Genomic DNA, 22,413 nt, shown 5'->3' on the forward strand with positions numbered 1-22,413 from the left:
ATACCGAATTCGATATATCTCTTTTCCTGGTGTATTTGTAACCTCAAATAACCTCAAATCAATTATTATTCTTCGCCTAGTTAAAAATTACTGAAGTAGAAAGAAAGAATTTTGTTAATTGACATTTTTACAGTTACTCAGAAACATGGTATTTTTAAGTTTGCAATTATTTGTGAGAACTCGAGGTCCCGACGAATTTTGGCGAAAGCGACAAATATTTAAATTAGCTGCGGTTAGTAAATGCATCCTGCATAATTTCCAAAATCATGAATTAAAGTAATTTGTATTTTCAATAAAACTGCTTTCAGCATTTTTATGGAAGGAGAAGGAATTGTTACAGTATAGCTATTAGAAGTGTGCATAGATCATTGTTAAACGCTACAAAAGGGAGGCAACTTAAAAAAGAAGATATGAAAGAGGTAAGAAATAACTTTTCCTTTACTTTTGTAGCGTTACAATTATCTAATAAATTGCATTGTATCCTAGCTTTGGGAAACTAGGTTAAACGCTGCCACAAGTGAACATGGTATTACTCTGAAGACATTGTTTGAAGGATTAAGTAGATGTAATATTTTCCTTAACCGTAAATCCCTAGCTAATTTAGCTGTGTGGGAACCACGAACATTTAAGTGTTTGTCTGATATCGCCTGTGCGAAAGCAAAATTGGGAGGAATCAAAGAAGTTGCTGATAATCCCATGCCTGAGAGTGTCATGGTTCACGATTTAGCTGATAAATAAAATGAAAGGATTATTGCCAAATAAATATCGACATTTAGATTTTAGTGCGTTATTTATTGTGTTAATAATGATCCATTCCTAATTACCATAGGATAACTTGTCATTGCAGTAACATGATCTCGATATTTTTCTATACAACAAACACGAAGAAATATATAAGTTAAATCTTTATATTGCTTAAAATATACATGTCTATCGCATGTATGAATTAATAAGCAAATAAACTTTGCGCCATTCCAGAATATTTCATTTCACTGTTTGGCATTAACAATTTGTACAAAATCAGGTTTTAAAGATGCTCCTCCAACTAAGAATCCATCGATGTCTTTTTCTTTCGCTAAGTCTTTTGCATTTCCTGCTGTCACTGATCCTCCATAAATAATTCTAAGAGTTTCCGCGACAGCTGGAGTGACATTCTTACTGAACCATTCTCTTAGCTTATCATGGACTTCTTGAGCCTGCTGAGGTGTGGCTGTCTTGCCCGTTCCAATCGCCCATACCGGTTCATAAGCAAGGACTACGTTGTCCCAAGATTTTATTTTACACGCAATAGCTTTGGTCTGCCTGAACACCACTTCCTCCGTTTTTCCAGCTTCGCGCTCTTCCAATTTCTCCCCGATACACGCGATTACCTTTATTTCAAATGGAGATATTCATCAATTTGCAACGAAATAAACATGCAAAACATATGTTATTCTCCATGTAAAAGTTATGGCTACCTTTACTCCAGCGTCCAAAGCATGAGCTACCTTGTCCGCGACTAATTCATCGGTTTCACCAAACACATTCCTACGTTCGGAATGACCAAGAATCACCCATGGAACTCCGTTGTCCACGAGCATAGCAGGGCTAATTTCTCCAGTAAAGGCTCCGCTTGGAACCTTGTACGTGTTTTGCGCGCTGATGTCAACATTAGCGGGTAATATGCTTTTGGCGTATGTCAAATATATCGATGGTACCCCAACAACAACCTCTGATATAGTTATGGTATTAAAAGTATTATAAAAATATAAATTGATTAATATCTTATATGATATTGTATCGAAAGTCGAACTGTTACGTAACATATCTATCGATGTCACTTAAAAATCGGAAATCACAAATTCTAAAATGTAATACATAAGAGAAACGTACCCACATTTGGATCGAGCGGACCGGTTTTTAAAAAAGCAACGATCTTGTCTATTTCACTTTTATTACCGTTCATCTTCCAATTGCCACCGACAAAAAATTTCCGACCCATGGTTTTACAATGTATTCCCTGGCGTGGAGTGTAGATAGAAATGAAATTCCACTTTGCGAGGCTGGAAGAATTTTCGAAAATACTTTGCGTCTGACCTTCAACAGAACGGAAGGTGAATCTGTCACGTTCTTCTCAACCTTATTTCACGTTACCCCCACTATGCTCGCAAGCTATTGCTTGCTTCCCAACTGGCTCTCGCGGTTCAATGGTTCAAGCGGATAATTCAAAAGGAATTGTTTTATTCGGTAACATAAATCAGTCTTTTCTCTATTGTTATTTTCTTTGGAGTTATTTCATTTTCACACGCATGTACAGATTTCATTCAAATATATTTCAAATTTAAAAGAAACTTAGCTCGGATTTAAAATGGGTATTCTCAGAATTGAGCTTAACCTTTCAGCGTGGAGGCTTTCTGCCCAGAACAGTACCTAGCTGTGGGATGATGAATTGCATTGGTCGAAACCTTAACCCTTGCTGTTAAGGGGGTAGGTTACCCTCGATAGCCCTAAAAAAGGCCTTTTTCCAAACGCAAATTGTAAAGTGATAAATAACAGTAGAGAGAACGTTTTTTTTTTTCTAGTTTTAATCATTATGCTATGAGCTTTACTTCAAAGAAAGAAAAGTCTAAATAGCTCTATGTACATAAAAGTTGTGAGTAAGAACGTAAAGGCGTGTACGCGGTGCACCGTTTGATGGTGAACGTAAAATCTCGAAAACCGCTCCAACGATTTGGATGAAAATTTAATGAGAGATGCAGAAAACCATCCCCTACGATGTGTCGGGAACAGATTTTTCAGATAAATTCTTTAAAAAAAGATAAAAAATATTTTTCATACATAAAATCGATAAAATCGTATTTTTCCGCTCTGCTCGTCGGAGTGCGGGTGTTTCAAATAAAGCAAGGTACAAAGAAATTTCCAAGTTAAGCTTTTAAGTTTATTCGAACTGTTCAAGAAGCTGGTTAGCGACAGAATGAATGTATCAACAAAGAAACAGCTCCGAGCTCGTCGACGACAAGATCCTCCTGGTCCTCCCTCAGATCCTTGTCCAATCAGGATGGAGTGGAGGCTGCATTTTATCCAAGCGGTAGGTTGTCTTTTGGAAGTTCCTACGCCCCCGCGAATTGGCGTCCATCTTTCACCCGCATCGCGTATCCTTGACAATATTTGCAAGACATATGCAAATGCCTGCTTTCAAATCACGCTCCTACGTAATCTACATATCGATTACATACAATTTCCCAGCCACGTTCAAGCGATAGCGTAACAATAATAATCCATAATAATCATAATATTATTGATATGCACAGGTAAGACTGGGTAAGACCGAATACTACATATGACTATTCATATAAATAGTTTACAAACAGTTTGTAATAATGTTACTCAAGATATATTTTTGAAACTGTTAGTGTCAGAGGTTAGGAAATGATGTACTATTAACATCTTATAATTCTACATTATTGATGAGCGAAACGCATTGTATATATAATATACTTACAATTGTCGAACTCATTATGTATGGCGTTCTTGTAAATTACATTAAAAAGGTAATTGCTACAATAATAAACGATTGACACGTCGCTCTTTAAAGTACATCTCGACGGCAAAGTATAAATGTTTTGAAAGCGTATTGGATCCTATACTGTTATGAAGTTGGACGAGGAAACAATTGCAAAGGCTTGTTTACACGATGCGTTGTCAACTTTTTCGTAACAAGTAAATTAGTATCAATTAGTATTTTTTAATCTTTTTCTATGTGCGGTACTTTAAAACGTTTGCACGCTTAATATCCATTCCTGTGTCATAAAGGTATATAACATTGTGATGCAGTGATTTGAAATATGTTTGAAGGATCAATGTTCGACGTGGATAAATTCCTACACACATTCATACAGAGTTTAGGCTTAAGGATAAAATCTCCCGCTTGTAAAAATTTTAGCAAGATCAATTTCATAACGTACATAGACAAAGCCCATAGGATCGAACAGCAATTACTTTATACCTTAGACAAAGTCAGAGATATTAATATGCGGCAGAACTTGGATTTTTCCAACCAAGAGAACATACGATATTTTATAGAGAAACATGCTAGTTTCTTTGACAAATTTCATTCTCTGAGCAATACAAAGATATTGACCTCTCATTTAAGAAACATTAATACAAAGATTCTTCAGAAGGTTAGAGCGAGGAGGAAAAGTATCGAAAGTATAAAAAAGATGGAATCTAAAATACCGAGTAAGAACCTAACTCGCAAAAGGAATCCAAGAACAAATTTAGGGAACAAGTTGAACGAGTCAAAGAAAAGTTTATCGTCCACAACGTACAGAGAAAAGCACATTAGCTTAAATAGTTATAAAAAAAGTAAATGTAAAAAAGCTGCGCTCGAAGCTTGTAAATTATCTTGCCACGATGTATGTACACTTAAGAGTTGCAAAGACGCCGATGTCTTAAGTGTAAAGGATTGCAATGGGAAAGCTTCGGGCGAGCCTAATTTGCCGAGCCATATAACGAGCATTGTGGAGAAGGAGGTAGAAATATCTAAAAAGATCTTACAGTTGTGTACAGAGCGTATAAAATGTATAAAGAGGAACGTTGAGATTACTCTTCATATAGCAAAGGTTGTACAACAGCATTATGTTTATTTTGTCGAAATGTTCAAATACATTTTCATGTTTACTTAATACTTATTATGCAGAAAGAATGTTATAACAATGGTACGAAAGATCAAATAAACTACAACGAAATTCTTTGTCGCCACGCAATCTTATGTCTGATTGAACCGAGCGAAAAGGCTTTTGTCTTATTCGAAGATAGTTTGTCAGTCGTTATTCAAAGATATGTATCGCAAGGATATAAATATCATTTTGAATTCCAGAGGTATTTTATTAAAAGAGAAAATAATACATATATACATATATGTATAAGTGATGCAAGTCTCAATAGATTAAACATTCTTTTTAGAGATTCGCAGGACTGCTATACCGCTTTACTTATTTTGAGTCCATGGGCCAAAGTTTTTGTCAAACATATCGATACAACCATGATGCGTACAATCTGTGGTATATTGGGATGCGATGTACAAAAGATACTAGTTTTACATAGTCCGGAAGAAAATTTATCATAAATCATTTAATCGTAACTTAATGTAACTTTGTAATAAAGACATTTCTTTCGGTGTAACTATATCGTAACAAATTGGGCGTAAATTTTTTTAAACTATAGTTTATTATACAGTACGAGTAACTGATGTAGAGTTGACCTTAATAAATGTTAATGATTATTTGTATTAATTAAACTGTTCTCATATATCGCGCTGACATCGATTACTAGCTTTATATAAAACACTTACAACTTCTAGTTATAGGTAAAATGGAAAAATGGTGAGCGAGGAAGTGATCGAATTTAACAAGAAACCGCAACCAGTATTTAAGAATTCAATTTTCCACCAGAAATTTCGACCTACTAGTACGACTGGAAAGAAACGAACGTGGCGATCTCTGAAGCAAGTCTTGGCTCAGGAACGTACTCTACCGTGGCCTGGGGAAGTGGTGCATTGTAAGAATAATCTTTGTTACTAATAGATCTCAAATCATTCGAATAATTGGAAGTGTAATAAAAACTGCCTATCTTAAGAAACACCAACAATCAAGGGAGCGAACACTGTTAACTATTTTCCTATTAAAATATGAAATTATCGAGTATACGACGCATAACATTTCGGAATTCTATGTGGCGAATGTTAGTCCATGATGAATATTATTGCCAATTTATAAAAATTTCAGACAGTTCGATTAATGCACCGCCAAGCTTTAAACCAGCAAAGAAATATTCGGATATCTCTGGGCTGCCTGTAAGTGATAATCTCCAGCATCATTGTACAAGCGGTTACATCATTAATATGTAAATAGATATATAAATTACATTTATTTTACAGGCACGATATACAGATCCACAGACTAAATTATATTATGCAACTGCCGAAGAATTTGCAACAGTCCGAAGTCTACCAATGGACATAACTGCTGGATATCTAGCGTTACGCGGCGCTTCCAGTATCGTCGGATAAATGGACCGATAATTTTATTCCTTATCAATTTCTTATATACGGACAATAAACAGCGCGAATCTTTTACCCACGCTTCGCTTATTTGCCCGTTTCAAATAAACCAGCATGTACCGTTTTAACCCTACAAATTACGTACGATGTATGATGTAAATATAAACGAAAATATACTAAGTTCGTAACGAGACAAGGTAAAGTTGTTCGCATTAATATTACGTAATTACCGATGTAAATTCACTTATACATGTTTCACCCTTTAAAATTTCTTTAGCGGGATTTCCTGAAATAAATTCCACAGATAATTGAATTCCTTTTCATTATTTTATCACCTTTGTATTTTACACAAGTAATCATTACAAAAAAAAAAGCTTGTCCATTATAACTTAGTATATGAGCTACCGACTAAAGAAGGATTAGAGAACCTTTAGAAAGTGTTTCTGTTCGTTATGTCGACCACTGTACTCTTGTTTTACATCGACAGCTTCTCGCGCACCGTTATTCACCTGTCTGCTACTGCAACCTGGGCCTTTAGTATATTTGCAAAAGTTATTTGCAACTGAAAATACAAATAGCATGGCCTACTGAAAAATCGCCTGGTGGTGTACTATACTTAGGTCGCCATTTGTTTTTTTATTTTTTATTTTCTTAATGAAGATTATTTTAAAGTAGCATCAATATTATTTCGATCAATACAGATCAGGTAAATCATCGTCATCGCTATCCATTCCTTCGCCTTCATCTTCATCATCCATATTTAAATCAGGAAAGTCTGGCTTACTGTCTACTGAACCTCCTAAGCCACCCATCTGTCTCATCATCTGCAAGCGTTAGTAGAAAACATTCAAGTAGAAATCGAATAAGTTAGAATTCACATTCCCGCCAAACTAATCGATCGCTGATTATTATATTAGTATTTTCTCCCATTAAAAAGAAAAAAAATATATATGCCGTTACCTCTTCCAATTCTTTACCATCCTTCATGTTACTATCATCGTCGCTATAAACTTCATCCTTCCACTTATTGAAATCAGTTTTTAACCAATGAGCTTTCGTTTTTTCTTTTGTTAATCTTGGCCAATACGGGGCATCAGTTTCCTTGGGGAGAACTAACTCGATAGTCCTTCCCCTTAAGGTTTGAACTGTTTTGTTTGGAACAATTTTGTTATACAAGTTAATCGTAATTTCGTGCATCTTTTGTTCTGTTCCACCTACTCCTTTAAAATATATCATTTCTGGTTCGGTCTTAATAACTGGATCTTTGCAATCTTCTAGACAGATGGTAACGAATAAAACATCTCTCCTTTGGGCCCACATAACAGGTGGGGGAGGCAATCTAAACAATTTCAATGAATTAATGTTTTTAACGTCAAATTAATATTTAATTATTCAGAATAGAACTACAATAGTCATGAGTCTTTAGTTAAATATACCCATGTCGAAAAAAAGACAAAGAATTTAATTCTGTTATAAAAATACTAATATTTTTCATCCATCGTGGTTATTATAAGAAGAATATATTTGCAGATTAATGAATACGATGAATTCACAAAGTAAGGCTATAGTCTGCAGGACATCGCGATACTTAATGTTCATATAATTTGGTCGTTGTTAATCGCATAAAGAATGTTTGTTCGAAATACTGGGAAATATAAGCGTCTCATGCACGTGTGTTAATAATGCGTTATACGGATGTGCGTAAACACATGCATATATGCGTATCACACGGCTACAGGTTCCGTGGCGACACGCGAGTATGTACATAAATTACATATCAGAATTTCGTTTCCTTCGTAATTAATATTAAAAGATGAGCAATGATCATTTTATTTGAATTAGGTGAACGTAACGCACCATTGACTATTATAATCTGAGCAATAGCTAGTTATAGAAATACACGAATACCGTAATTATGAAACGTAGGTAAAGGTTAGGAAGGAAACTGTATGGTTTCCGACAAAAATCGCTAGTCACTACAGCAAAACTGAAGCATCGTTATTAGCAAACGATCAAGGAAAGTAGAGGCACATAATCTTATATTATTCTGCGCGTCTCGATAAAAACCTGTAGAGAACTAAGGCACGTTATTCTTCTAAAATCTATCGATACATGGTTGGAGATACGAGCTATTAAAAGGAGGTACATCGATGCTCGGTTATCCAATATTTGCTGAATCAAGAAATAGGATAGGGAAATTTGTGAATTTCTCATCGACAAAGTAGTCGGCTATCAGAAACGGAAGGGCGGAGTAACGCGACTTGGATGAAAAGCCGAGCACAAGAGAATTTCTCGTGATTCTTTTCTAGAAAATTCGAGAATCAATAAAGCCGTCTTACAACATGGCGGTGTTTCGAAAGCCACGGGGCGGCATTCGAGTTCTTTTCACAGTCGTCTGCTGCTCTTCTCATAGTAATACCGAACGGATGCACTTTGAGAATCGAGGAATATATTCGAAGGAAATTTTATGTGAATTCAAATATACTTACTGGCCTTCTTGAGTCATATTTCGAGAGCTCCGTTCCGCAAGAAGCAAACAAACACAGGGCACTTACGTATCGCGCCGTAGACCTCTGATTCGAGAGTGTTTCGAGATTCAACTATCGACCAAACAAGATGGCGATTGGTTGCCCTCATCGATGTCGACTTCTCTTGTTTCCGGAATCGAACTTTTGAAAATTATAATTCGCACGTTTCGCTAGTTACGATTTCGAACGTTTAAACCAAAATCGATGCTGTCACTCTGGACATTTCAAACAGTAGAGACCACGCGTGTATACTCGCTAAAGTCAAAGTACACTTTTGCTTGTATTAAGCAACATAGTATAAATATAAATCGCAGAATTAATCTGCGTAAATGATTCGACTTCGAAAGATGTTTCACATATTTTTTTAATACTTCGTTGCATATTTAAATATTTTATAACGACATAATACATTAAAACTTACATTCAATGACCAAGCTTCGAAATATGAAAAATAGAAGGGGGCGTTTGCGTGACATATACATACAAAGTAATTCTTATAAAGTGAACAGCAGAGTCATTTCTAGTTTGGAAACTTGTTTATGCTCGTTGAAAGATGTTCGATTCAAAGGGATTCAAGATCGTATAACATGTATCATCGTAACGGAGTTTAATTTAATATAGGTACGTATGCAGATAGAAACATGGTATGAAACGAGACGAGTCTGGCCATACTATAATATTATTGATAAGGTTGAAAAGTAAATGACGTTTGAGAGACAGGGGGCACTAACCTGCAGGCCAGACGCTCTCCATCTTTCAAGCATGTTCCCCTTTCTGCGTTACAGCGACACAAGCGACATGACATTTAAAGGAAAACAAAACTGACCTTGAGATGACATCGACGTTTCCACCGTAAAGCTAACGATTCGTGCCATAAAATATTTTTTTTCTGAACCACACGCTTTTTAGCTATTCACTCTATTTAAATCTTACAATTAGAGGCAATCGTTTAGATTACTTTATATAAGAATCAGATGGTTGGAAACATTGAAACGGCATTTGCTTGAGCAACGATATGTGTGGTGGATGGTACCTGCAAGTTGTAAAATACATGAGCAAAATTATAACATATAAATGAAAAGAGAGAAAGAAAGAGAGGGGAAGAGAGATAGTTGGAGGGGGGAAAGAGAGCGAAAAGAGAGAGCCTTTGCGTTAGATTGTAGGTCAGCGTGGTGTGCCGGTAGAGGGGAGGACTCTACCTTTCTTGCCGTAACCGTGGCCATAAACTAACAGGACATACACACGGTGTATCAGTCTCTTTCTTTCGCAGCGTACGTCGATCCGTTCCGTTCCGTTCCACCCCGTCCTGTCCCCCTCCTGTTTTGTCCCTTCCTGTTTCGTATCGTATCGTATCGTATCGTATTGCATCGTTTCATCCGAATCCGTCACGATCGTTCCAAGCCGCTCTGATCCGCTCGCCAGTCATGCACTTGGTTCTTTCCGCGTGAATCTAAACTTCGATACGCTGTCAACGCTCGGATCACCGAGAATTACCGATTCGTCCTCTGGACTAGTGTGGTTCTTTGCGTTTACCGCGGCGCGATATCCGAGTGCTCGCGTGCGCGTGTGCGTCGCGTTCGCTTCTGCGTCTGCGTCCACGTGTGTGTCCAACAGTCAATGGATATCGCGGAAAGTTGCAATCGGAATAACGAGGAACAGCGATGAAGCCGTGAGTTGACGCGGTTTCTGCACCTTGTTGCTTTCGGATTAACGACATGTCGACCAGTTCACTTTTTTACAAGGACAAGTACGCGGTGAGTACCAACTGCATACCAACCTTCCTTCGACCTTTCTGGATCCGTGCATTTCGGAAAGCACCGTGTGCCTCTCGCGCCTTTTCCTGTCAATCGCTCTTCGCTTCCTTTCTATTTCTCATTTTACCACCTTTATTTTTTATCCCTTCTTTTTTCCTTTCCGATCCAATACGTAATAAATAGAATTGCTGTACAATATTTTGCCGGGAGTGGGATCTCGTACTCAGCCCCCACGGGTCATGAAACGAATCTCTTTTACCGGAAATGACCGAATTTTACCGAAATTAATAATGGCAATTAATAATGTTTTATATACACCGCGATGATATAGGAAGTATGTAACGGAGACTCTTAATGGAGTCTCGTAGAGACATTATTTTAATCGCGTGCATACAACGCAGCACACGTACCTATCTGTTTATCACGGATGTTAGCTTTTTATTCTTCACGAGATATCGGAAGCTCGACCCAGTTTCGTAAAAATCTCCACGTACACGTACCTACACATAGATATTTACTGGTTCGATACGCTTCTTCGATTTAATCGTTTGAATCGATTGGATTTTGTGTAGAATTTTCTTGCGTGTCCTTCTTAAATTGCGTTTAGTAGTGCTGCTAGTTTTAAGAGACACGACACGCCTTTACGCGCCTTGCATCTGCTTCGTCGTTACGAGATTCAGAGAAAAACTGTTTAAAGTTTCACGTATTGTAAGCCTAATTAAAGCTTCTCGCACGATTCGTGAAACATAAAAACGCAGTGCATGCGAGATTTCCGTCGATGATGCGTTTTTCTCTCGTCACGGAATACCTAATTGTCCTGGAATGACGCTATAGTTATTGATGGACAATGACTGTGGGACGTGTGTTCCATCTAACGCCAGTCGACAATTGCGATGTTCGGGAGGCGCAAACGTCGAGAGCAAAGTATAAAAGGAAATTCGTTACAAGGTTGTTTTCGCGTCTGTCTCATCGATGAGTTTTTCTCCTTCTCTCGAAGACTCTTTATGAAATTTCTACTCCCACCGTTTGAGTTTACCTGTGAACGCGCACAACCGAGACTGATCTTCGTTTAAGGGGTTATACCTAGTCAGGCGGCCGAAAAGAGGCGAATGTTTGGGAATTTTTTTTGAAAAAGCGGAAGCATATATTCTTACAGAACTTTTTGCGCTTAAAAGAGCAACATTTAAAGAACATTTGGTATTTTTTTCGTAGGAAAATATTTACGTTTACGATAAAGTAACAGCCGACATCCAAGAAGCATTTTTAAAAATTTGGTTTTGCGGTGAGTACTGCCATTCGGAACCAGATTATTTAAAATCAAAAAACAAATAAGATTTCCTTAGTATATTAATGTATCCTCAGGTTGACGGAGAGAATTTTACGGAGTATTAATTTAAAATAAAATGGCGGCTATTTAAAGTTGAAATGCTGATTTTTTCGTACAAAAATCACGCGAAAGAAATTAGGATTTCAACTTTAAATAGCCGCCATTTTGTTTTAAATTAATATTTCGGAAAATTCTCTCCGTCAACCTGAGGATACATTAATATACTAACGAAATCTTTCTTGTTTTTTGATTTTAGTAAAACTAAATTTTTAAAAATGCTTCTTGGATGTCGGCTGTTACTTTATCGTAAACGTAAATATTTTTCTGCGAAAAAATTACCAAATGTTCTTTAAATGTTGCTCTTTTAAGCGCAAAAAGTTCTGTAAGAATATATGCTTCCGCTTTTTCAAAAAAAATTCACAAACATTCGCCTCTTTTCGGCCGCCTGACTAGGTATAACCCCTTAACGGTAACGCGCGATTCTTCGCAAACGTATTTCTCACCGTAAAATCATCCAAGTGTATTGTCGATGGCTGTCTGGCAGTTTAAAAACAAATAAACCACGTCGAATCGGATTACAAGTTTCTCTTTTTTCCCCATCTCTTCTCTTAGAATTTACATTAATTCCGTTGGACTTTTTACGTTGATATCTTCTACCTGAGCAGATTAAGGCGAATATCCCAATTTCTGCTCATTTAAGAGGTAACTCGCCATAAAGAAGGTGTAAAAAATTTGTTTGTGATCAAAATTTGCAGAGTAATTGATTAATTCTTTAATAATAAATCAACCAATTCAAAAACTATTTAAGAAAGATATATCAAGATGTTCAACTATTAGCAATTTGTAATTGAATATAAAGCTTTAAATGTCCGTATTTCTGCTCCTGAAAAATAGCGATGTACGTACTTCTACTCACCGTTCGTACCAATTTCTGCTCACATAATATGTTGCCTTTTCAGGTTAGAATAAGTTACATCTTTTATGGAGATGTTTTAGAACACAACAGTAAAGCATAAAATAATTATAAACAAAAAATAAAATGCCTCCGAGTAGAAATAGAGGTTACAGCATATATTGAATTGTGAGGTTGTATTACTAAAATTTAGATGAGTAGAAATGCGGACACGACGGTGATTCACTTGACCCTAAACCTAATCACCTGTTTTCTACTTAAAAAAAAATTAAAAATAGTAAAAAATATACATCCAGAGCACAATACGGTATCTGTCTTTGTTATTAAATAAGAACTTTTACTGCAAAAACTATGTTCTGCCCAATTATCGAATACCAATAGTGACGTTGTGCCTTAGCACAACCAGCTAAAACACGGTCGAAAAATCCACGTGTCTCTCATTTTAAAAGTTTTTCGTTACATATGCTGCGCACTGATTAGCCCCAAGCCCGTGCAACACTCGCGTAAATATTCAAATAATTTAGAATTATTTTGTTGAAACTACAGTACAAACGTAACGCATATAATTATAAGAAAAATACGAAATGAGCAGAAATTGGGACATTCCCCTTAGCATTTCACAGGGGAGTTTAACTCGACGTTGCAGTCTCGTTCCGGCTTGAAAGATCGCTTGGAGGTTACAAGACTTACAAGCTGGCATACGAAGAGCTAACGAAACGCAGCGAAGACGATCGCCGAACGACATTGGCGTTTGTTTACCGAGTGAACGTTAAAACGCATTGTTCGCGTTATCCTTAGCCTTGATTTTACACAGTACGTAAGTCTTGCCGTGCACGCTGATAAGTGTGTTCTCACTGAAAAAAGTCTAGTCTTTATCTAGTACAAGGTGATCGTTGAAAAGCGAACGATACATATACTCTAGTTAGTTGTAAATATGGATAACAGCGAAGAATCTTTATAAAGACTAATATGTTAGGCTTGGGCGGTAAGGGGAAGTTGGTGGGATTTTCGGCGGCGAAGGAAAGAGACATCGGAAGATTGACGAGGTTAACCTGAACGGTACTCGACTTCGGTGTTGCATCGCCCACGGATCTTGGTGCAAACTTTTGTATTCCGTTACGTAATTATCGATGGAGTCTCAGAGAGAAATGGAAGATGCGAAAGAATAAGGAAGAAAGAGTGAGAAAGGTAGTGGGATGGTGGAGTAGGAGAAGGAAGCTGGAGAAGGAGGAGGAGGAGGAACAGTGGTGGTGAAAGAGGGATAAGTTGAGAGTAGTGGCGGGTTGGCCGGTGCCATGTCGGTGCCCGTGTTGTCTGTACAGGAGGTATAATATAATAATGCGTTTAGGTTTGAAGAGGGACGTGGCGAATGGTTTGGCCGAGTGGCAGAGGGACCCTCGGGGGTGAAAGTCTTACGTCAGAGACATGCATCTTATTATGCTGGACAACCGTACGACTCACGCAACGACGAAACGGGTTCTACACCCACGGGAAGTGTAAGAACGAGTGCACTTTGCTCTCGGGTTATACATACTTCTATTATGCCTCGTTCCGTTCCATTCCGTTCCGTTCCGTTCCGTTCCGTTCCGTTCCTCTCTGGCACCTGTCAGAAAGTTAACCTATTACAGCGTTCTTCGAACAATGCTTCCGCGATCGACGCGACGAGTTCGCTCGTCGTTAAAGTTACGCGATTCGCAAGCGGTTTTCCCTTTCGTTCCTACAACCGCTGGGGTCACGCTTGCACGCCGCTCAGCATCAAAAAACGATATTGCTCGACAATGCAGACTGCATTACGAGACATAGATTCGAAATGGAATCTTCGGGAACTCGCGACTAACCCGTACACCTACCTGTATATGTAGGTACTTACTCTCCTCGTTTCCATTAGGCAACTCCATTTTCGTCTTGCTTCTATGGAACGATAATAATATACTTTTCGAACGGTAATACCGCTTTGGAAAGTTGTGCATATGCCGCATTGTTCCCTCGGAGGTAACGTTCGTTGAAATTCATTCCGCGATTCTGTTGTTTTGTACACTTAGAAATTCCAAGGTAGCTCTTAAAGTGCGGATAGAAAAACAATTATTTCGCATGACTGTGCTTGCACTAGTCCTTGTGCGTAGGAAAATTGGTTGGGGCCGCGTTATGTTGCGATTTCCGATGCTCGTAGCTTGAGTGTGTCGTGGACGAACCTCGTTCCGGTTGACGAGTCGTTTCCGGTTAACTCTTGGTCGCCGTATCATTACGAGTCCGTTCAACGCTGCATATACCTACGTTGAACCCGTATCGATTCCTACACGAATCGCGTATCGCTGCTGATTCTGATTATATTCCAACCGTAGGTACCATATACGGTTCGCGATGTTACGGGATGTGCTCGTCGCCCGTTGCGCGTCGCGTCTCTTCATTTCGCCCTTTACTTGAGCATTTCTAATGTTTCTTTTACCGATTACAATCTTGCTTATCAGGGCGTGTCAATTTTGTGGGTAAATTTAAAAGTTTCGAAAATTTTAAAACGACTCGTGACAAAGCAGTGGTGCTTTTAATCCCGAGTCTGAAACTATCTTCAGAAATTGATTTCAGTGAGGTTTAGCTACTTCAAATCACAGTTGAATAAAGTGAAAATTAAGCAAGATTTAGCTACAAATTACATATTCGTGTACTGCTCAAAGTGAGCGTTGCTTACATAAAATCATGAAAATGAAAATAAAAATATGTGGAAATTAGTATTTATTACATTCACATGAAAATGTATGGGAATGTGTATTTATTACAAAATGGAAATATATGCATTTCTAATGCTTCTTTTACCGATTACAATCTTGCTTATTAGGGTGTGTCAATTTTGTGGGTAAATGTACAATTTTAAAATGACTAGTGACAAAGTATAATGGTGTTTTAAACTTGAATCTGTAACTATCTTCAGAAATTGATTTCAGTGAGGTTTAGCTACTTCAAATCACAGTTGAATAAAGTGAAAATTAAGCAAGATTTAGCTACAAATTACATATTCGTATACTGCTTGAAGTGAGTCTTGCTTACATAAAATCATGAAAATGAAAATAAAAACATGTGGAAATTAGTATTTATTATATTCACTTGAAAATGTATGGAAATGTGTATTTATTACACAATGGAAATATATGCATTTCTAATGTTTCTTTTACCGATTACAATTTTGCTTATTAGGGTGTGTCAATTTTGTGGGTAAATGTACAATTTTAAAATGACTAGTGACAAAGTATAATGGTGTTTTAAACTTGAATCTGTAACTATCTTCAGAAATTGATTTCAGTGAGGTTTAGCTACTTCAAATCACAGTTGAATAAAGTGAAAATTAAGCAAGATTTAGCTACAAATTACATATTCGTATACTGCTTGAAGTGAGTCTTGCTTACATAAAATCATGAAAATGAAAATAAAAACATGTGGAAATTAGTATTTATTATATTCACTTGAAAATGTATGGAAATGTGTATTTATTACACAATGGAAATATATGTAACTTTAGCAACAGATGTGGCCATATGACTCAGGGGTGCACAGGGAGCAGTTTTTAGTGCCTAGCTGCGAGCAACCCGCCTGTCCCGTTGCTAAGGTAGAATAGGTGAGGAGAACTGCAGTAGTATACGTAGCTGGGTTCGAGTCATACCGAATGCACGTGCACTACTGCAGTTCGCCTCACCGATTCTAACCTTAGCAACGGGTCAGGCGGGTTGCTCGCAGCTAGGCGCTAAAAACTGCTCCCTGTGCACCCCTGCAGTATGTCATCTATGCAGTAAATTTAACGCTATTTAACAAAGTCCACCGAAGAAGCGATATCTTGTTTGCTTCTGTTGCGGTTCGTAAGCTGAATTATTAAATTTTTTTTTAATAATTTTAGCAACTTTCGTAGGTTTCTATAATTCCAAATGAAATTCCCACTAGGTAAATAATGTGTTACAGAAACATTAAAGGTAGCGGTTAATTTTAAACCTGAAATTGTGCCGTTTTTCCACTAGCTTTTAAAATTAAATCATTGCAAAAATTGACACACCCTATTGCTTATTCCACACGATTTTCTACTTCTCTTCTCCGCGTTCCACCCCCCTTGTTCTCGACGCCAATTATTTCCGATTCAGTTTAATAAATCTGTACAAATTGCCACGACCGATCAGTTAGTAAATTATTAGCAATATCGATGGAATTGTACCACCGTCTAAATTACGATTTAAGTACATTTAGAAGCAAGTCCTCCTTTTTATAACAACGATATTTTCGTACCTTCACAGGCGGTTGTAATTCGAGAAGCTAATATTAATGTCAGAAGCGAAAGATTCAAGCAGAAGGAGTCACGTGTGATGCAAGAAGTAAACGAAGACTTGTTCTCGAAAGTATTCAGAGGCGACATTCTGCGACACACCCATAGAAAAATATTACGCGTAACTTGCAACGTATATTTACGTATACACGCAAAGTTTGCAACGTATCATTAGACGAAATGGCCACGCTTCTCTGGTTTCGTAGAATCTTTTGAAATCGGAGTAACAACAGCCGGCGGAAGAACAAAAGGCGAGAGAAAGATCGTAACAACACAAAATACTTGAGTGTTCAGACCATGCAGGTGGGCATGACCCCTTAAAGAAATTCGTCGTTTCCATCGCCTCTCCTTAACGATTCGCCTGCTGTTTGCAGCCAGCTTTGCACATTTCTTTGCAACAACTAGAAGAGAAAGTACTAGGTAATTGGTGATTAACTTTGTTAGCGAAACAACCGTTCGGGCATCATTTTAACAGCGCTTGTAGTCCGCTTTCAGTTTCCATTCAATCAAGAGCACTGGCAAGGAAAGTCTTGGAGCGCGCGGGAGTCTTCTTACGAAATTCGTTGGACGAATTTCAGGCGCTTTGCCGGCACCGCTGGCGGTGCTAAAGGTTCCGCGCGTGGACAAACTAAAAGCGAAGATAAAATGATATCGAGACCACACAAGTATGTACTTTGGAACAACGGTCGGTATAATACGGACTTGCATGGCGTACCTACTTACAATCAGCAACGCGGTATCCGGCCTTGCACACCCATTAATACCTTTACGCGAATGTGTCATAGAGATTTGGCGAAGATACTGTGTTCCCAGACCTAATCGATTTACAATATTTCGCAATTTCGCTTTGGGAGAACGTCACATCGGATATACCAGAATGGATCATCCGATAAGCGGGGGACATGCTTTTGCGATGAATGTCTGTTATATTATCAGTTGTAGATATTCCATTCCAACTCGACTTCTCTGCGGACGCGTTTCAGTACTCTTGCGACATTCGTTAAGCGCTTCGAGGCATTTTTCTTGCGCCCCGATACACTTGCCCCGAGAGAGAAACTGCACGGACAGATGTTTACGGTGGGCGCGAGATTGTTTTAGAACGACGATGCGTGACGCGCGGTTTAAACGTTAGAGTCCCACAAAAGTGTAAGCGCGGCGAAAGAAACGGAGGAAAGGGTGACCAGTAGGATGCGTGCCAAATGTTGCTGCAGCCACTGGCTTTCTGGTCGCTTTTGCGTTCATCCAAAGGGCGCGGGCGTTCGAGATGTTGCTGTAAGTACGATATAAGTACGTAAACGGATATCGCCAAACGCCTTCTCCTCGGCAAGAGAGTGTTGCTTCTCTCGCCGACTTGGACCTGCCGGATATGATACACGTGCTCGAATTCTCTGCGTCACCGATAGTCGCTTCGTAATCAGCCTTCTCATCTCTGACTAATCCTAAGTTCGCGTAGAATTTTACGCGCCTGACGGGTTTTATAATAAAGTATGGGAAAGAATAAATAGTGGGGGTTTCGGCAGATTCTTTGAAGTCGGAGTGGAGCTTCCTAATTGTAAGCCGATAACCATAATGAAATCTTTGAGATTTAGAGTAATGTACTGCTAGAATATGAAACAGTACCTTTTCTAGTTAACCATTGTTCTTGGGATGTTTACCGACTTGTTATCAAACGATTTCTCACAATAATCGAGTAATCGAGATATTAGGTAATACGCAGTAGGTATGTAGTAGTGTTACCGGTTTTGCATTCACACAGGCGACTTTTATCAGTTCTTTTATTAGATTATTTTGTTAGTCCTCGTCTGTGTTATGTACACATAATTTGGTGTACGATCGAAATAGCCGTTGTCCGATTAACGCGCAACGTTTCAAGCGCAAATGCAAAAAATAAAAGTAAAGAATAATGTGTTCTCTTATTTAATCTAGGACTCTCGTATTCTTTAAGTCGGCACCTCGTCACTTTCGGTGTGTAAATCTGGCGCCGACTTAAAACAATTGAAAGTCGTAGATTAAATAAGGGGAAAAGTTATTTTTTACTTTTTAGTGCATTTTTATTTTTTGGAAGGGCGGTTTTATTTTTTTTTTTAATTTTTTATTTTTAACTTTTTAGTTTTATGTATATATATTGACACAACGTGCTGAGGAGATATGCGCGTACGTACATAAAATAATAATAATTAGGTGACAGTCGTCTTTATTATTAACCAGAACTGGCAAAATATTGGGTCAATATTGTCTGGCATAGTATCGCCGGGGCATCGCCCTCTTTCGAATAAAAAAAGGATCATCAAAATCGGTCCATATGCTGAGGAGTTATGCGCGGCAAACATAAAAAAAGAAAAAAAAAATACATACGGGTCGAATCTCTAACCTCCTTCTTTTTTAAGCTGGTTAAAAGGAGGAACAACGGTGTTTTCTATAATACGTAGTGGGTTTTCTTAGGTATACATATGTATAACAGGCCGTCGATAAGCTTGAAGCGAGCTTCGATACCGGATAAGCGTACATTTACTTCCGCCGACTCGACTTCCTTTTCTCATCCTTCCTCCCATCCTCCCTTCTTTCCTTTCTTCAAGGAGTTGGGCTTCACCACTTTTTACCCGTAGGTACTAGGGCGGAGCGGAAAATTTAAATTTTAATTTTCAGTTGGCCTGGGCGCAGGATAGTTGTCTTTTGATTAACCAAAGACAAATGTAAAAAAAAATTGGAAAAATATTCATGTCTGCAGGTTCCTTTTTCTCCTACAAATGATTATATGATTATTTAGGAGAAATAGGAAGCTGCAGACATGAATATTTTCCAAAAAATTTTTACAGTTGTGTCTGGTTAATCAATAGACAACTATGCCGCAGCCAGCCCAACTGAAAATTCAAATTTAAATTTTCGCCTATATAGCATCACTCCGCCCTAGTAAGGTACTCCTACACTCGAGCAGAACCATACTTCTTCTCGAGCGAATCTATACCTATGCGTAATCCCTGCGGTTTGTACGCCTAATGCACCGCTTCCTTTCCTATTCATTTCTTTGATCGTTGGTTCCCCAAGCGAGACAAGTTTCGCGTCAGGGTTTTTGCTTTTAGTAGATTGTTGGGTTTTAGTTTAATTACAGAACGTTAGCAGCCAGCGATATCGGCGTATCCCGCAGCCGCTGAATTTGCAAACGGTTGCGGGTATTGAGAAATGGTGCTTTCCATTTCCACTCGATTGCTCGTAGCCGTTGTGTCACCGCGCAGCGCTGCACGCGTGCCTCGACACACACGGAACTAGACGAATACGTAATATTTTCTTCCGAGTAATTCGATAGTTTCGCTTCGCCGTGATTCACGCCCATTACGTCTCTTATTACCCAGCGTAATAAGAAGGGCTAGCTCGGAATTACGCTTCTTTCGCCAAACGATAAGGAGGCCGGTACATAAAACGCCAAGCGTCGTTATCGCTAGACGATTGTGTTCTACCTTGCAAACATGGCAAAGGCCAACAATTCGAAAATTTACGATCTTCAAATAACGTGTTTGTCGAAAAACGAGGAACGTTTATAGCCGTCGTTGCGTCGCATCGCCAAAAAAGAGGCTACTATTTGTTCTTTGTATAGCCTGAGATTGACGCGCGACGGATCGCGCACGGTCGATTCGTGAAATTGCTCGACACTCGACGCGGGCTGTGAACGTTTACTGTTTCGATAATATCAACGTGCTCGAGAAAGTCAGGGAAATTTCGTTCTAAGAACTAGATGGTTGAGTAAAAAATTTGAATTATTCGAGAAAGTAGATGCACAGTGCGCACGATTCAAGTTGGCATAGAATTTTATTGCCGTACGTCTGTCCGTTCGTTTATGATCGTCGGTAAACGGCCAATCGTTCGACAACTCTAAAGTCTAAAGCCGAGAATCCACCGGGAAGCTAAGCTATGCTATGTTCTAGTTTAGCTTTTGGTGGAAACGGTTCCACAGGAACGTATTGGAACTAATTTTTTTAAAACGTAGCATGGCATAGCGTAACATAGCATAGCATAGCATAGCATAGCATAGCATAGCTTAGCTTAGCATAGCATAGCTTCTAGGTGGACTCCCCGGCTTAAGTGAAGGTTCCGGTCTAAAAATCGATTTTTCTTTATTTCATTTTTCGAATGTTCAACCTTTTAGGAGTAAGTGTTTAAAAGGATTTTTTGAAATTCGTAAAATTCCCGAAGTTATAGGCATTTGAGTAGCGGCAAATGCATGGCACTCGCGTGAAACTTTAAACTCCTTTTTCTCGAAACAGTGTTCTCAAAATCGGTGGGACCTGTATCTCCAAAAGTTATTATCCGATTCGACTGAAACTTGTTTTATTTTGAAGAATATACTTCTGGCTAGGGTGGAAACCATACAAAAATACAAAAAATTGAGGATTTCTAATTTTCAAAGGCGCTGGAAGGGTGAAAAATATAGGGAAAAAGTGATTTGAAACCTCAAGTGTCGTTATTTTCTAAAAAATGTTATTTTTGTAATTTGTTCCGGTTTCCCCCTAGCCAGAAGTATATTCTTCAAAATAAAAAAAGTTTCATTCGAATCGGATAATAAGTTTCGGAGATACAGGTCCACCGATTTGGATCAATTTTTTGACACCTTGACTTTAACGACTCCCCAGTACCATCTGCAACGATTAATTATAAAACAAAAAAATATATTTCTGTAGCTTAATACATCCTTAATACAATGCCAAAAGTCCCATTAAATTATATACGGTAGTTTTCCTTTAATTAATTCCTAAAGATCGCCTATTTTTATGGGCTCTAGGCCGGAGCAGCCCCTTAAGTCAAGAGTGTAGAGTAAAGAGGCGAGGAAACGTGGATTCAAAAGATTGTAATAATTCGTAATCGAGGCTGGTTGAAATGGGTGGTCGCGCCGGCCGGCAGGATCGCGCACGGTCGAGTAAGAATCGCCGTTGCATTACGCGAGCCGCACGTGTACAGCATGTTTCAGTAACGCGAGTGTCGCGCGCGGAAGGAAGCTAAATATAATCCAGAAAGAAAAAGAATAACCTCCCGCCTAGAAGCGCGTTATACTCGCTTAAACTATCTAGTCGCGGTCGCATTCGTTTAGTTTCGGAGCGTGCAACGTTACGCTCCAACGTGCATTACGTATCTGTCCGCGAGCGGTGCAACTCGTGTAGCGCAACTGGTAGCCGTAGTGCGTTTCCTCCCGACGCACTCTTCTTCTCTCTGCTCGAGTTTCTCCCCGCGCAGTGGTACGCGTTGCTGCGAACAGTCGCGTTAATCGTAGCATCCTCTCCCGAGGACTCGCGCGAGTTTTCCAACCGATTTTCACTTAGGCGTCGCGTCGCCGCGAGTTCACCAGTGAGCCTCTGTTTCATCGGTTTGTCGTACCTGAGATGCGGAATGAAACGTCACTTCGATACCGGCACAATTATTGCGATCGGTACGTGCGAATTGTGAAGCAAATACTTTTGCTCGGCATACTCGAGCGTTTCCCAGAAACGTAGCTACGGCAACTGTCGCGCCAGGTAAAAACTAATGATCCGCCAGTTTATGCAAACCACCACGTGACTCAGCC

The 22,413-nt window shown here is 38.8% G+C and overlaps 6 protein-coding genes and 1 long non-coding RNA gene across 12 annotated transcripts in view; 3 read left to right on the forward strand and 4 right to left on the reverse strand.

Moving 5' to 3' along the window:
- The window catches only part of Tcs4 (Threonyl-carbamoyl synthesis 4), a 59,396-nt gene that overhangs the window by 27,515 nt on the left and 9,468 nt on the right, over positions 1–22,413 (reverse strand). The window lies entirely within an intron of this gene.
- Mrpl20 (mitochondrial ribosomal protein L20) lies at positions 7–782 on the forward strand. The gene is made up of 3 exons (XM_076806974.1): positions 7–232; positions 309–419; positions 487–782. The coding sequence occupies exons 1-3, from the start codon at positions 146–148 to the stop codon at positions 736–738; spliced, it is 450 nt and encodes a 149-aa protein (XP_076663089.1). The 5' UTR covers positions 7–145; the 3' UTR covers positions 739–782.
- On the reverse strand, positions 772–2,132 carry Tpi (triose phosphate isomerase). Its single transcript, XM_076806964.1, has 3 exons — positions 1,873–2,132; positions 1,458–1,711; positions 772–1,370 (listed from the first exon to the last, which is right to left on the reverse strand). Exons 1-3 carry the CDS (start codon positions 1,979–1,981, stop codon positions 990–992), a joined length of 744 nt encoding a protein of 247 aa, XP_076663079.1. The 5' UTR covers positions 1,982–2,132; the 3' UTR covers positions 772–989.
- Positions 3,171–6,113, forward strand: LOC143366147 (INO80 complex subunit C). 6 transcript variants are annotated; one of them, XM_076806976.1, is made up of 4 exons: positions 3,171–3,290; positions 5,342–5,538; positions 5,766–5,833; positions 5,918–6,113. In XM_076806976.1, exons 2-4 carry the CDS (start codon positions 5,361–5,363, stop codon positions 6,047–6,049), a joined length of 378 nt encoding a protein of 125 aa, XP_076663091.1. In that variant the 5' UTR covers positions 3,171–3,290; positions 5,342–5,360; the 3' UTR covers positions 6,050–6,113. The 6 variants fall into 6 exon arrangements, with proteins under 6 accessions (XP_076663091.1, XP_076663094.1, XP_076663092.1 ...); XM_076806979.1 differs by having other exon boundaries at positions 3,280–3,300; XM_076806977.1 differs by lacking the exon at positions 3,171–3,290 and adding an exon at positions 3,377–3,400.
- Positions 3,719–5,117, forward strand: LOC143366138 (uncharacterized). The gene is made up of 3 exons (XM_076806954.1): positions 3,719–4,601; positions 4,679–4,860; positions 4,945–5,117. The coding sequence occupies exons 1-3, from the start codon at positions 3,825–3,827 to the stop codon at positions 5,105–5,107; spliced, it is 1,122 nt and encodes a 373-aa protein (XP_076663069.1). The 5' UTR covers positions 3,719–3,824; the 3' UTR covers positions 5,108–5,117.
- P23 (cytosolic prostaglandin E synthase) lies at positions 6,349–8,658 on the reverse strand. The gene is made up of 3 exons (XM_076806969.1): positions 8,530–8,658; positions 7,001–7,379; positions 6,349–6,864 (listed from the first exon to the last, which is right to left on the reverse strand). Exons 1-3 carry the CDS (start codon positions 8,544–8,546, stop codon positions 6,733–6,735), a joined length of 528 nt encoding a protein of 175 aa, XP_076663084.1. The 5' UTR covers positions 8,547–8,658; the 3' UTR covers positions 6,349–6,732.
- LOC143366150 (uncharacterized) lies at positions 8,809–15,264 on the reverse strand. The gene is made up of 3 exons (XR_013084672.1): positions 14,433–15,264; positions 14,097–14,165; positions 8,809–9,601 (listed from the first exon to the last, which is right to left on the reverse strand). It is a non-coding gene; the product is annotated as an uncharacterized LOC143366150 (long non-coding RNA).

This window comes from Andrena cerasifolii, chromosome 2 (genome assembly GCF_050908995.1).
Source record: "Andrena cerasifolii isolate SP2316 chromosome 2, iyAndCera1_principal, whole genome shotgun sequence".
Taxonomy (NCBI): domain Eukaryota; kingdom Metazoa; phylum Arthropoda; class Insecta; order Hymenoptera; family Andrenidae; genus Andrena; species Andrena cerasifolii.